This window comes from Eleutherodactylus coqui, chromosome 12 (assembly GCF_035609145.1).
Source record: "Eleutherodactylus coqui strain aEleCoq1 chromosome 12, aEleCoq1.hap1, whole genome shotgun sequence".
In the NCBI taxonomy this organism is placed as follows: domain Eukaryota; kingdom Metazoa; phylum Chordata; class Amphibia; order Anura; family Eleutherodactylidae; genus Eleutherodactylus; species Eleutherodactylus coqui.
In genome coordinates, this window is record NC_089848.1 from 89,037,146 (window position 1) to 89,049,570 (window position 12,425).

Consider the following 12,425-nt stretch of genomic DNA (forward strand, 5'->3'; position numbering starts at 1 on the left):
GCTAGACCCCTGACAACAGACGAAGGCCCCCCCGGCCCAGCGGCAGTCCCCCCGGCCCAGCGGCAGCCCCCCCCCCGGCCCAGCGGCAGCCCCCCCCCCGACTCAGCGGCAGACCCCCCGGCCCAGCGGCAGCCCCCCGGCCCAGCGGCAGACCCCCGGCCCAGCAGCAGCCCCCCCGGCCCATCACTTACCTGGGCGGCAGGACGGTGGGACGGCAGGACGGCGGGACAGCTGGGCGGCTTCTCGGGACAGCTGGGCGGCTCTGCACCTTCCTCTAAGAGAGGATGGTACAGAATGGCCGCTCCAGCGCGCTCCCGAGAAGTGACAGCTCGTCTGCACATGCGCAGAAGAGCTGTAGCGGCTAGCAGGCTGAAGCGGCTCGTGCTCAGAGCAGAAGACCGGACTGCGCAAGCGCGTCTAAAAAAGCAAGCTGCCAGCGAATTTAGACGGCACCATGGAGACGAGGACGCTAGCAACGGAGCAGGTAAGTGAATAACTTCTGTATGGCTCATATTTAATGCACGATGTATATTACAAAGTGCATTAATATGGCCATACAGAAGTGTATACCCCCACTTGATTTCGCGAGACAACCCCTTTAAGTGCCACAGGTTTTGAAGCAACGCTTTCCCGGAGGAAATCTCACGGTTTTTCGCTAGTGAGAACCCAGCCTAAGGCCTCCTGTCCACGGGCGAATTTTCACAGCATTCCCTGCGGCGATAATCCAGCAGTGAACACTTTCCATAGACTTACTATGCACTCGCGGGATTTAAATCGCAGCATGCTGCGACGTGCCATGATTCTCCGCAGTGAGCCAACTGTCAGATAGGCTCAGCATGGAGAGCTGTCAGCTCTTCCCTGCTCCCCGGCAGTGATCTGCCGCGGGATATCGCTACGCCCGTGGACAGGAGCCCTAAGGCCCAATGTACACGGGCAGATTTTTGCTGCAGAATCCGCGGCGGGCGTCTATGGACGCAGCAGTGTCTGTCCATAACATGCAATGTAAAATGATTCTTCCATTGATCTGAAATCACCTGCGATTTCCGCTTGCGGAGGAAAAATTGCAGCATGCTCTATATTCATGCGAAACTCACACAGACGGCGTTCATTGCAGACAATGGAAGCCGTCCGACCCACGTCAATTTCGAAATCGCACCGGATCTGCGTCATCGCCGACACGGCATTCTGTGAACTGCGCATGTGCGCCAGCCGACACTCGGTCGTATTCCACTCATGTCCACAGGCGGGTTGGATTCCTCATGTGGATTTCCGCAGCGGAGGGCCTCCGGAAACCATTTGCGGGAGATCGCGGATGTAATGGTTTTTCCACGCGGATGTATTGCGGATCCTCTGCATGGAAAAAGATATGCAGTCCTGCCTCCCAGCCTTTTCCCCACCTAACTAATTGATGGTAACCTTTAAATCCGCAGTGCATCCGCAATTGTATTTGCAAATACGCTGCGGATCGTCCGAACCCATTAACTTCACTGAAATGACGCATGCTGTGATTTGTTTTCCGTACCAAATGGTCTGCAAATGAAATCTGCATGCTTAAATTCAGTTGCTTATACTCATGCTTTCCTATGGGCATTTCGAATTACAGATCTTCTGCGCGGGTTGCCCGTGCGGATTCCGCAAATCAAATCCACCTGTGGACATTGGGCGTAAGGCCTCATGTCCACGGCCACGCACAGATTCCGCATAGAGAATCCCGCACAAAATCTGCATGGGGAATCCCGCACGGAATCCGTTCGTGCCTGCCGCCGGCGACCCTGAGTACCTGTCCATGTTTTTGTTTTTTTTCTGTACTGCGGATATGTGCCAAAGTGCTGGCCGGCACACATGCGCAGAACAGTTGTTTCTTTTTAAGCTCCTGCTTTTCCGCAGAATCCGCGGCCCGTTTGCAATGTCAATTGCAGACGAGCTAGGGATCGGACGGCTTCCATTGACTTCCATTGTGCACGGATCGCAGTGAAATGGAGCACGCTGCGATTTTTAATCCGCCAGCGGAAACCACAATTGGTTTCTGCTCGTGTACATGAAAAATATTTTTTCCTCAGCTTGCTTTGTAGGGTTATTGCTGGGGAATCTGAAGCGGAACGCCGGCTCTGGATTCTGCAGCAAAAACTCAACCGTGGGCATGAGGCCAAAGGCGAGCTTCACACAAGGCCATGTGTAAAAACGCTTGGTGCAGCACAGCGTATTTGCGCATAAACAAGGTTTGAAGAGGTAGATAATCTGTGTTGCGCACGTGTCTGCACATAGCACTGTACCTTTAACCCCTTGAGTGGCGGGTTTCCTACTACCCTGTCGTGCCCACCAGGGCAGGTTTTTTAAAATGGTCTAATCATTTTTCCATTGACATGGCCATATGAGGGCTTGTTTTTTGCGGGACAAGTTGTGATTTTTTGAAACAGGGGGGAGGAAAAAAAGAAATGGGGAAAAAGAAAAAAAGGGGCCATGTCATTAAGGGGTTAAATAATGTATTAACTTCCTTCTCTGGGTCATTACGACGCATGGATACCACATGTGTGATTGTATTTTTGATTTTTTACAAAGTAAAGGGAGACAAGTGTTTTTATTATTTTTTTTATAATTTTTTACCTTTTTTTTTTTTTTGTCCCTATAGGGGACTTCCACAGGGACCTATCAGGACCCCTGATCACATTCCAGGGGTCTGATGGTGACAGCCCTTTACATGCTGCAGTGACAGCCCTTTACATGCTGCAGTCACATAGACTGCAGCATGTAAAGGGTTAACACAGCAGAGATCGGAGGTTTTCTCTGATCTCTGCTGTAAGAGCTAGTACCTAGCTGTCCTCTGACAGCTAACAACCAGCTCTCCCTGCCACAGAGACCATCGGCTGGCTTCTGACAAGCCGATGGTCTCTATGGCAACCTGTAAACAAACCAGTGCAGGAGGTTGCCGACATATCGGCAATATCTTCTGCTGGTTTTTCAAAGCCCTTGCACTGCTCTCTGTGGGTTTGTGCAGGCAGAGCACACTGTCACAGCTTGTGGCACTGTGCTCTGCAGCTCCCATAGTGATACATAGCCCAGAAATCTTCCGGGCTATGTCACTATGAGCAGTGGAGCTTGTCCCGGAAAATTTCCGGGCGTGCCACTCAAGGGGTTAAATGCTTTTTTTCTCACACCTCCCATATACTTCTATTGGACTCTTGCTATGCAAAACGCAGGAAAATAGAGTAGGCTCTACTTTTTCCCGTGCGCACGAACAAACGTTTAGGAATCAATGTGTTCTAGCGTTGTGTGAAGAAGCCTTAAAGGGGTTGTCCCGCGCCGAAACGGGTTTTTTTTTTTTCAACCCCCCCCCCCCCCCCCCCGTTCGGCGCGAGACAACCCCGATGCAGGGACGTACAGAAAGCTCACCGGAGCGCTTACCTTAATCCCCGCGCTCCGGTGACTTCTATACTTACCTGTGAAGATGGCCGCCGGGATCCTCTGCCTCCGTGGACCGCAGCTCTTCTGTGCGGTCCACTGCCGATTCCAGCCTCCTGATTGGCTGGAATCGGCACGTGACGGGGCGGAGCTACACGGAGCTACACGGAGCCCCATAGAGAACAGGAGAAGACCTGGACTGCGCAAGCGCGGCTAATTTGGCCATCGGAGGGCGAAAATTAGTCGGCACCATGGAGACGAGGACGCTAGCAACGGTGCAGGTAAGTATAAAACTTTTTATAACTTCTGTATGGCTCATAATTAATGCACAATGTACATTACAAAGTGCATTAATATGGCCATACAGAAGTGTATAGACCCACTTGCTGCCGCGGGACAACCCCTTTAAGAGATAGAAAGCCTGATGAAGAGGCCTATGTAGCCTTGAAAGCTTTCTCTTTTTGTCAGGGCCTGTCATATGGTTATCCATGAAACGCACGCGTTTTTACTCCACAAAACGGACGAAAATATATCATTTTACAGACCCACAGGGTAGAGTCGGTTAAATGTAGTCAAACAATGCAGATGTTTGACTACATGTAGCAAAGCATACTTCGCCATGTGTTTTTCTTGTGTGATTGAAAAGCATAGCCTACTGCGCTTTTCGGTGTCACAAAAAAGTAGAGAAACAGATGCATTTTTTTAACATTCCAGTCAATGGAAAACGTATGGAATGGTCTGGCTGTAGGTTTTCCATTGACTGTAAAACATATACAGTTTTTGTGATCAAATGCTTTTAAAGGAAAAAAGTGTTGAACAACAAAACTTTACTAAGAAAAAAGATTTATGTGAAAAATGTTTGTTTTTCATATCAATAACCGGATCAAGGAGTATACAGCACATACGATTTCAGAATGTAAATGCATGCGTTTTTACACTTTTTTCATGTACATCTCACATACCTGAAATGTGCATGGAAGCACCAGTGTGGACGGCCCCTTTCTGAAAACAACAACATTTTGTTCCACTGACTACTAAACTTTTTTCACTGAGGCTACAGATATCGACCTGTAAAATCGATTACTCTTGCTGCTGTTGTCTTCTGTAGAACCACTTAACAAGGTATAACAAGATTCACACCTACAGACGGAGGGAATTGTGACGTCCCCACTCCAACATACAGAGGGGATTGCGATGTCCCCACACCAACAGACGGACGGTATTCAGGCGTCCCCACACCAACAAACGGACGGTATTCAGGCGTGCCCACACCTACAGACGGAGGGGATTGTGGCGTCCCCACACCAACAGACGAAGGGGATTGGGACATCCCCACACCTACAGACGTAGGGGATTGCGACATCCCTACACCAACAGACGGAGGGGATTCAGGTGTCCCATCACCAACAGAAGGAGGGGATTCAGGCGTGCCCATACCTACAGATGGAGGTGATTCAGGCGTGCCCACACCTACAGACGGAGGGGATTCAGGCGTCTCCACACCTACAGACGGAGGGGATTCAGGCATCCCAAAACCTACGGACAGAGGGGATTGCTACGTCGCCATACCTACAGATAGAGGGAATTCAGGCATCCCCACAGCAATGGACAGAGCGGAATCAGATGTCCCCACAGCAACAGACGGAGGCTTCACCATCGCAACGGACAGAGGAGATTCAGGCATCCCCACAGCAACGGACAGAAGTGATTCATGCATCTCGACTGCAATGGAAGGAAGAGATTCAGGTGTTCCCACAGCAACGGACGGAAGGGATTCAGGCATTCCCACAGCAACAGACGAAAAGGATTCAGGTGTCCCCACAGCAACGGCCGAAAAGGATTCAGGTGTCCCCACAGCAACGGCCGAAAAGGATTCAGGTGTCCCCACAGCAACGGACGAAAAGGATTGAGGTGTCCCCACAGCAACGGATGAAAAGGATTCAGATGTCCCCACAGCAATGGACGAAAGAGATTCAGGCATCCCCATAGCAACAGACGGAACGCATTCAGGCGTCCTCACAGCAACGGACGGAAGGGATTCAGGCGTCCTCACAACAATGGATGGAAGGGATTCAGGCGTCCCCACAGCAGTGGATGGAGGGGATTCAGAAGTCAATGCAGCAACAGATGTGGTGGATTTAAGCGTCCACACATCTTGGGACCAAGAAGATTGAGGCGTGCACACACCTATGGACGGAGGGACACAAGCACCACCAAACAGAACACAAATTCTAATGTGGATCCAGGCAAATACAGACAGAACATAGAGTCTACACTCAAACACCAACAAACAGACTACACCCATCTGACACAACATAGAGCTAGACTCACACACCAAACTGGATCCAGACAGAGAGCGGCACGACACTCATCAACACACAAACAGCCAGACTACAGAATGACCCACACCCAGGGTCAGACTATGGCTGATTAGCCAAGCAGGGGACGCAACTCCCTGTCGACCATCATAGGAGATGTTACAGCAGAGTGGAGAGGAGGACCCCAGTGAAGTATTTCCAACAGATAATTTCACAAGGATCGTTTGCAGTGACAGTTAAGGGGTAAACAGCAGAGCTCAAAGCATAGCCAACTGACACAATAATGCCACCCTGGTTCCACTACCTGTTATGGATGGCACACAGTAACAGACAATTAGGGTCAGCTTATTGTTAAAGGAGCCTTCTAACATATAGGGTCCCAAGTAGAGAACTACTTTAAATATTAGACAGATCCTTTTGAGATCCCTGAGTTTTATATGTAATGCACAGATGAGTTGGGTCCTCTTTTTTTAGCCGCTATAGCTAACAGATGGCATCCTACCACAAGCTTTCATACGACAAACCACAGATTTTTCTCATGCTGTTATATACCAGCAGGAACCATACAACCTTATCAAGTTTTTATTCTAGAATAAAAGTAATTAATTGGATTTACAGACACATATTTTATTAAAACAATCTAGTGCAACTCACATAGCAACATGTTACATTTAGGGTCAAGTTAGACTTTTTTGGTTTCGAGACATTCTTTGTGAGCCGCAAGCCCAAGGTCGGTGCTAGTTCTTGCAGAGTGCAGTAGGAAATTAAGTAAAGTCCATCATCCAGTTTCCACACAGTGTAGCACTGGGTTGTGTACATGTGCCAGGAGAGCCAAAAAAGAAATCTACACCATTGCTTGACTGAAGAAAACAGTCCTAGGGTTCTTAGGCAATGACACATCCACCTTTCTCCTTGAATGGGTTCTTATCTTCTGGAATGCCCTTTACAAGAGGGTCTTCTCCAGAATTGCCTTCAATATAAGTCTTAACTTCTTCACACATTTTGGAAACCTTAATAGGAAAAAAGGTACTCAAGATCAGGTTGGTGGAGAAAGCCTACCTAAACTCATCTACAGCACAAATCTTATCACTTAAAGGAATTATCCATCGAGTTTAATTTGCAGGTTTGACTACAGTTAACTCTCCTATGAGGCCCAGGAAGTTAGGATATGGAAACTTATTTTTGGGGTCCTCAAACTGGTGCTCTTAAGGTCAACTGTGATGCCTGATACTACTGAGCCAAAAAAAAATAAATTTCCAGATCATTATTTGGCCCCATGGACGACCAGTATCTACCAGTTTTCCAGTTTCTTGTTTGTGCCTACCAGCTACCTAGACCTCAGCTTCTTGGATACATAGTGGTATGAAATGGAAGATATTAGATATTGAGGTCACCTTCAGTAATAAGATCTTTGAAATTATTGTTGGCTGTAGAGGAACTTACTGTAAATGTCCATCTGAGTAGACCGATATTTTAAGACATCTTGAATTTTCATTCAAGATCATGTAAGTGACTATCTGTCCCTACCAATTCTCCACTTTTTAGTCTCTGCCTATGAGCTCCCTGTATCTCAACTTTCTGAACACCTCACTCCAGCATTTCCCAAAAGCCCTTCCCCAAAGAACTCTTCTTCTAATCAGAACATCCTTGCCTGATCAAGGGTACATGTTAACGTCTATGGCTGGGTTATTTGTGAAAATGGAAGATGAAATGCATATATGTATATATAATCCATATCCAGATATCTATAAATGTACCAAGGTGTTTAGTAAAAGGGAATAACAAAATGCAATGTTTCAGTAGACCCCCTGCTGCTAGTTTTCCTAGGTGACCTAGTTTATGTCATCAAACATATGTCACAAATAGGATAAGACTGAGTTCTTTCAGTAATAGGATTGAGGGTATGACTGTCATAATCCTCACTATATACTATTATATTACTATTAATGCTCTGTACTGCAAATGAGGGATAAGTTAATAATACACATGTTCACATTGGTATCCTCCCCTCCCAACTTTAAGCAAACTTATATTTATATGTAATGATATACAATTGCCTATAATGTGCATCTATCTCATATCTATCTATCTATCTATCTATCTATCTCATATCTATCTATCTATCTATCTATCTATCTATCTATCTATCTATCTATCTATCTATCTATCTTGTATCTATCTATCTATGTCATCTATCTATCTATCTCATATCTATCTATCTATCTATCTATCTATCTATCTATCTATCTATCTATCTATCTATCTATCTCATATCTATCTATCTATCTATCTATCTATCTATCTATCTATCTATCTATCTATCTCATATCTATCTATCTATCTATCTATCTATCTATCTATCTATCTCGTATCTATCTATGTCATCTATCTATCTATCTCATATCTATCTCCTATCTATCTATCTCCTATCTATCTATCTGCATCATATCTATCTATCTATCTGCATCATATCTATCTCATATCTATCTATCTCATATCTATCTATCTCATATCTATCTATCTCATATCTATCTCATATCTATCTCATATCTATCTATCTATCTATCTATCTATCTATCTATCTATCTCATATCTATCTATCTATCTATCTATCTCATATCTATCTATCTATCTATCTATCTATCTATCTATCTATCTATCTATCTATCTCATATCTATCTATCTATCTATCTATCTATCTATCTATCTATCTATCTCGTATCTATCTATGTCATCTATCTATCTATCTCATATCTATCTCCTATCTATCTATCTCCTATCTATCTATCTATCTATCTATCTGCATCATATCTATCTATCTATCTGCATCATATCTATCTCATATCTATCTATCTATTTCATATCTATCTCATATCTATCTATCTCATATCTATCTATCTCATATCTATCTATCTCATATCTATCTATCTATCTCATATCTATCTATCTATCTATCGATCTCATATCTATCTATCTATCTATCTCATATCTATCTATCTATCTCATATCTATCTATCTATCTATCTCATATCTATCTGCATTCTATCTATCTATTTCATATCTATCTCATATCTATCAATCTATCTCATATCTATCTATCTATCTATCTCATATCTATCTGCATCATATCTATCTATCTATCTCATATCTATCTCATATCTATCCATCTATCTATCTCATATCTATCTATCTATCTCATATCTATCTATCTCATATCTATCTGCATCATATCTATCTATCTCATATCTATCTCATATTTATCTATCCATCTATCTATCTCATATCTATCTGTATCATATCTATCTATCTCATATCTATCTATCTATCTATCTATCTATCTATCTCATATCTATCTGCATCATATCTATCTATCTATCTCATATCTATCTATCTATCTCTCATATCTATCGCATATCTATCTATCTCCTATCTATCTATCTCCTATCTATCTATCTATCTATCTATCTATCTATCTATCTATCTATCTATCTATCTCATATCTATCTATCTCATATCTATCTATCTCATATCTATCTAGTCTTCATCTTATTGTATGGAGACTATCGACCATTAATATATTTTCATACATTTATGTCCCAGTTTCTATTCTATCCCAGGAAAAGTTAAGCATGAAGACATTTCCTGGGTGTTGACTCCCAACTGCCTCCCTTCCTAACTTCCCAGGCTCACACGTCACTAGCAGAAACCACCAAATCCTCCCTTTACCTCAGATAGACCCAAACAACTGTGCGCCCTAGTCTGTTCTAATCTGCACAGCGTAAAAGTTACATAATATAGTCGCCATTACAGATGAAGCAGAGCAGAGTTTGTCGTTTAGCATGGCCCATTATTATATCGCACAGGATTGAAAGAAACCTCTTTGCGTTTTTGTAACTCAAAAAGCTTTCCGGGTACACAGACAATGCAAAAACAGAAAATATATGATAAATTCAGCTCTGCTACATCTGTATACAAAGTTTAAAAAGTTTCTTACAGCTTTTTCTCACTTACCAGTTCTCTTTCCAGTTTCACCTCTTTCTTGAGTTGCTCGACTTCCATTTTTGCTTTATCTTTATCCGTTAGATCGTCTATATTGATGACCGGCATTTTCTGATGGGGGAAAAAAGGTACAATATAGGCCGTTGATGCTTTTCTGGAAGAGGTCATAGTATGTAGAGCTCTTTACATGAGGACTTACTTGTACTTCAGTGGTCCGGTAGCTGAATTCCCTGAAGTAGCAGCTTCCTCTGCTACAGCCTCTTCTGTCTACCTTCCCCAAAGCCTCTCTAAAACAATAGCAGTTAGCTGTTTTCCAAAGTAATCTGCATAATCTCGGCTAATCTGATCTAATCAAGGGCCAGGATCTTCCACATAATTTCTTTTCATATCCACAGCCACTGAAAGTATATGCTGCTTCCACAATCATTTTACAATGATTTAATATCTACTTTACTTACTATAAGCAAGAAACTAATAAAAAAAATAATAAAAATATTATTACTTAAAAATGTAAAAAAAATAATAATACAAAAAAAATACATTTTTATCATTGATTATAATTATGTCACTTAATGGTTTGCAGGGATTTGAAATTATTTTAAGAATTTGTAATATTTTTATACATTTATCACGAAAAACATGTTAAAATTAAATAAAATGTATATTATTTTTTGCAACAATTTTCAAATGTTATTTATTTAGTTTAAACTTTTTATTGTTTTTAATATTTTTCACATTTTTATTAATTATTGATATTCATACTTGTTAATATTTTTATGATTACTCTATACTGAATAATGACAATATACTTAGGAAAATTTTGATATACATAGCTTTTCTGATACTCGTATTGATAATCTGAACACCTATACATTTTTAAGCTAAGGACAGGTTGGCTATTGATTGAAAAATGTACTGGAAATATTCCTATTTCAGATTTCCAATACATGCCCAAGAATTTCCCAGGTGTAGCCGTGTAAATGATCAATTTTCTTGGAAGTTTAAAGAAAACGTCTTGAGTAATACAATGTACCAGCTGAATATTATAATTCTGAGCCTTTTACAACTATCCATTTAGAATTATTCCATTAGGTTAAGTTATATTAAGGGGTACTTCAGGAACTAAAAGTCTTTACAGAGCTGGATGAGACTTGTGTTTCGACAAGGGCTATAAGGAGCCTTAAATTAGGTCATATGGGCATCATAATTTAATCCATTTAGCAAGTAGACTGTTTAATCCAGATTAGTACAAAACAAATATAGCCTGACATGTTAGTAAATCCGCTACAGGGCTGCTGTTCATGTATATGTATCACATATGTTGCCTTTATAAGGTAGATAGATTGCTATTTCTGTGTATTTCTAGATCTCCTTTTTGGTGCATGGATGACCCAAGATGCTCCAAATGGGTCAGGAAGGGTATAATTCCTCCTTAAGGTGAGCACCTAAAAGCACCTAAAAGGTGAGTGAGGAGACTTGTAAGGCTATCCATGCTCCTCTGCGAAATATGTAAATAAGGAAGATGAAACAATAGCTCTGCAGCGCCACCTATTTGAAGGCAGCATTCCTGCAAGTCAATGTTAGACTCTTAATACAAGTCTTATAACAATGACTAGAAATTGAAAACCAAGACAGAATCTATACACAGACAGCTGTTTGAGGGCTTTTGCCCCTCATCAGTGTGCAGTAGGTTTCTGGCTTGGGTAGTGAATAGAGATGAGCGAGCATACTCGCTAAGGACAATTGCTCGATCGAGCATTGCCCTTAGCGAGTACCTGCCCGCTCGGGAGCAAAGATTTGGCTGCCGGTGGCGGGCGGGGAGTGGCGGGGGAGAGGGGGGAGGAACGGAGGGGAGATCTCTCTCTCCCTCTCTTCCCCCTGCTCCCCCCTGCTCACTCCCGCAACTCACCACTCACCCCCGCCAGCACCCAAACCTTTGCTCCCGAGCGGGGAGATACTCGCTAAAGACAATGCTCGTTCGAGCAATTGTCCTTAGCGAGTATGCTCGCTCATCTCTTGTAGTGAGGCCTATGACATTGGTCGGGAAGGGTATCATCTCTCCCTAAGGAGCGCACCCAGAAGGTGAGTGAGGAGACGTATAAGACCATTCATTATCCTCTGGTTAATATATTAATAGATTTGGCACATCTTACTCCAGCTGCGTTCATACTGTGTTAAGACTTGCATATAAAATGTTGGTCCTCATAAATTCCCTCCAATGTTGGGTTGAAAGCAAGAAAAAAATAGCCAGTGCTCAGAGATCAATATGGAGAGCCAATTGTACAACTAGGTGTGTTATGTGATATAACTAACTCTTATGGGGGTTCTGGCACCACAGGAACCCCCCAATTCCCCGTAGGCTGAGGTAGAACCTCCAAACAGATATCCAAACAAAGCATAGATAAAAGTCTGAAGAGGTTTAATGGCTGAATGCAGATATATCTGTGGTACAAAGTCCAATAGTGCAATGTGTTTTGGAGTGGGTATTCAATCTTGTTGTTATTTGTATAGCACCAACTGATTTCGCAGCACTTTCAGGTTTTTTTTCAATTTTTATCCCCCACCAAGCTGGGTACTCATTTTACTGACCTTGGAAGGATTGAAGACTGAGTTAACCTTGAGCCGGCTACCCGAACCATGTGGGGATTGAACTTGCAACCTTCAGATCGTGCACGAGAGCTTAGAACTGCATTTCTGCTACCTTAACAC

At 43.0% G+C, this 12,425-nt stretch overlaps 1 protein-coding gene across 2 annotated transcripts; it reads right to left on the reverse strand.

Annotated features, from left to right (window-relative positions):
* Positions 1-6,323: 6,323 nt before the first annotated feature.
* On the reverse strand, positions 6,324-10,003 carry GNGT1 (G protein subunit gamma transducin 1). Of its 2 annotated transcripts, XM_066585781.1 has the most exons (3): positions 9,916-10,003; positions 9,729-9,827; positions 6,324-6,727 (listed from the first exon to the last, which is right to left on the reverse strand). In XM_066585781.1, the coding sequence occupies exons 2-3, from the start codon at positions 9,822-9,824 to the stop codon at positions 6,602-6,604; spliced, it is 222 nt and encodes a 73-aa protein (XP_066441878.1). In that variant the 5' UTR covers positions 9,825-9,827; positions 9,916-10,003; the 3' UTR covers positions 6,324-6,601. The 2 variants fall into 2 exon arrangements, with proteins under 2 accessions (XP_066441878.1, XP_066441879.1); XM_066585782.1 differs by lacking the exon at positions 9,916-10,003 and having other exon boundaries at positions 9,729-9,909.
* Between the last annotated feature and the right edge of the window lie 2,422 nt (positions 10,004-12,425).

Coding starts and splice junctions, on each gene's coding strand:
- GNGT1 (XM_066585782.1), bottom strand. CDS start 9,884: ATGACCTCTTCCAGAAAAGCATCAACGGCCTATATTGTACCTTTTTTC. Junction 6,728..9,728: donor TGAAACTGGAAAGAGAACTG/GTAAGTGAGAAA, acceptor TTTCCTATTAAG/GTTTCCAAAATGTGTGAAGA.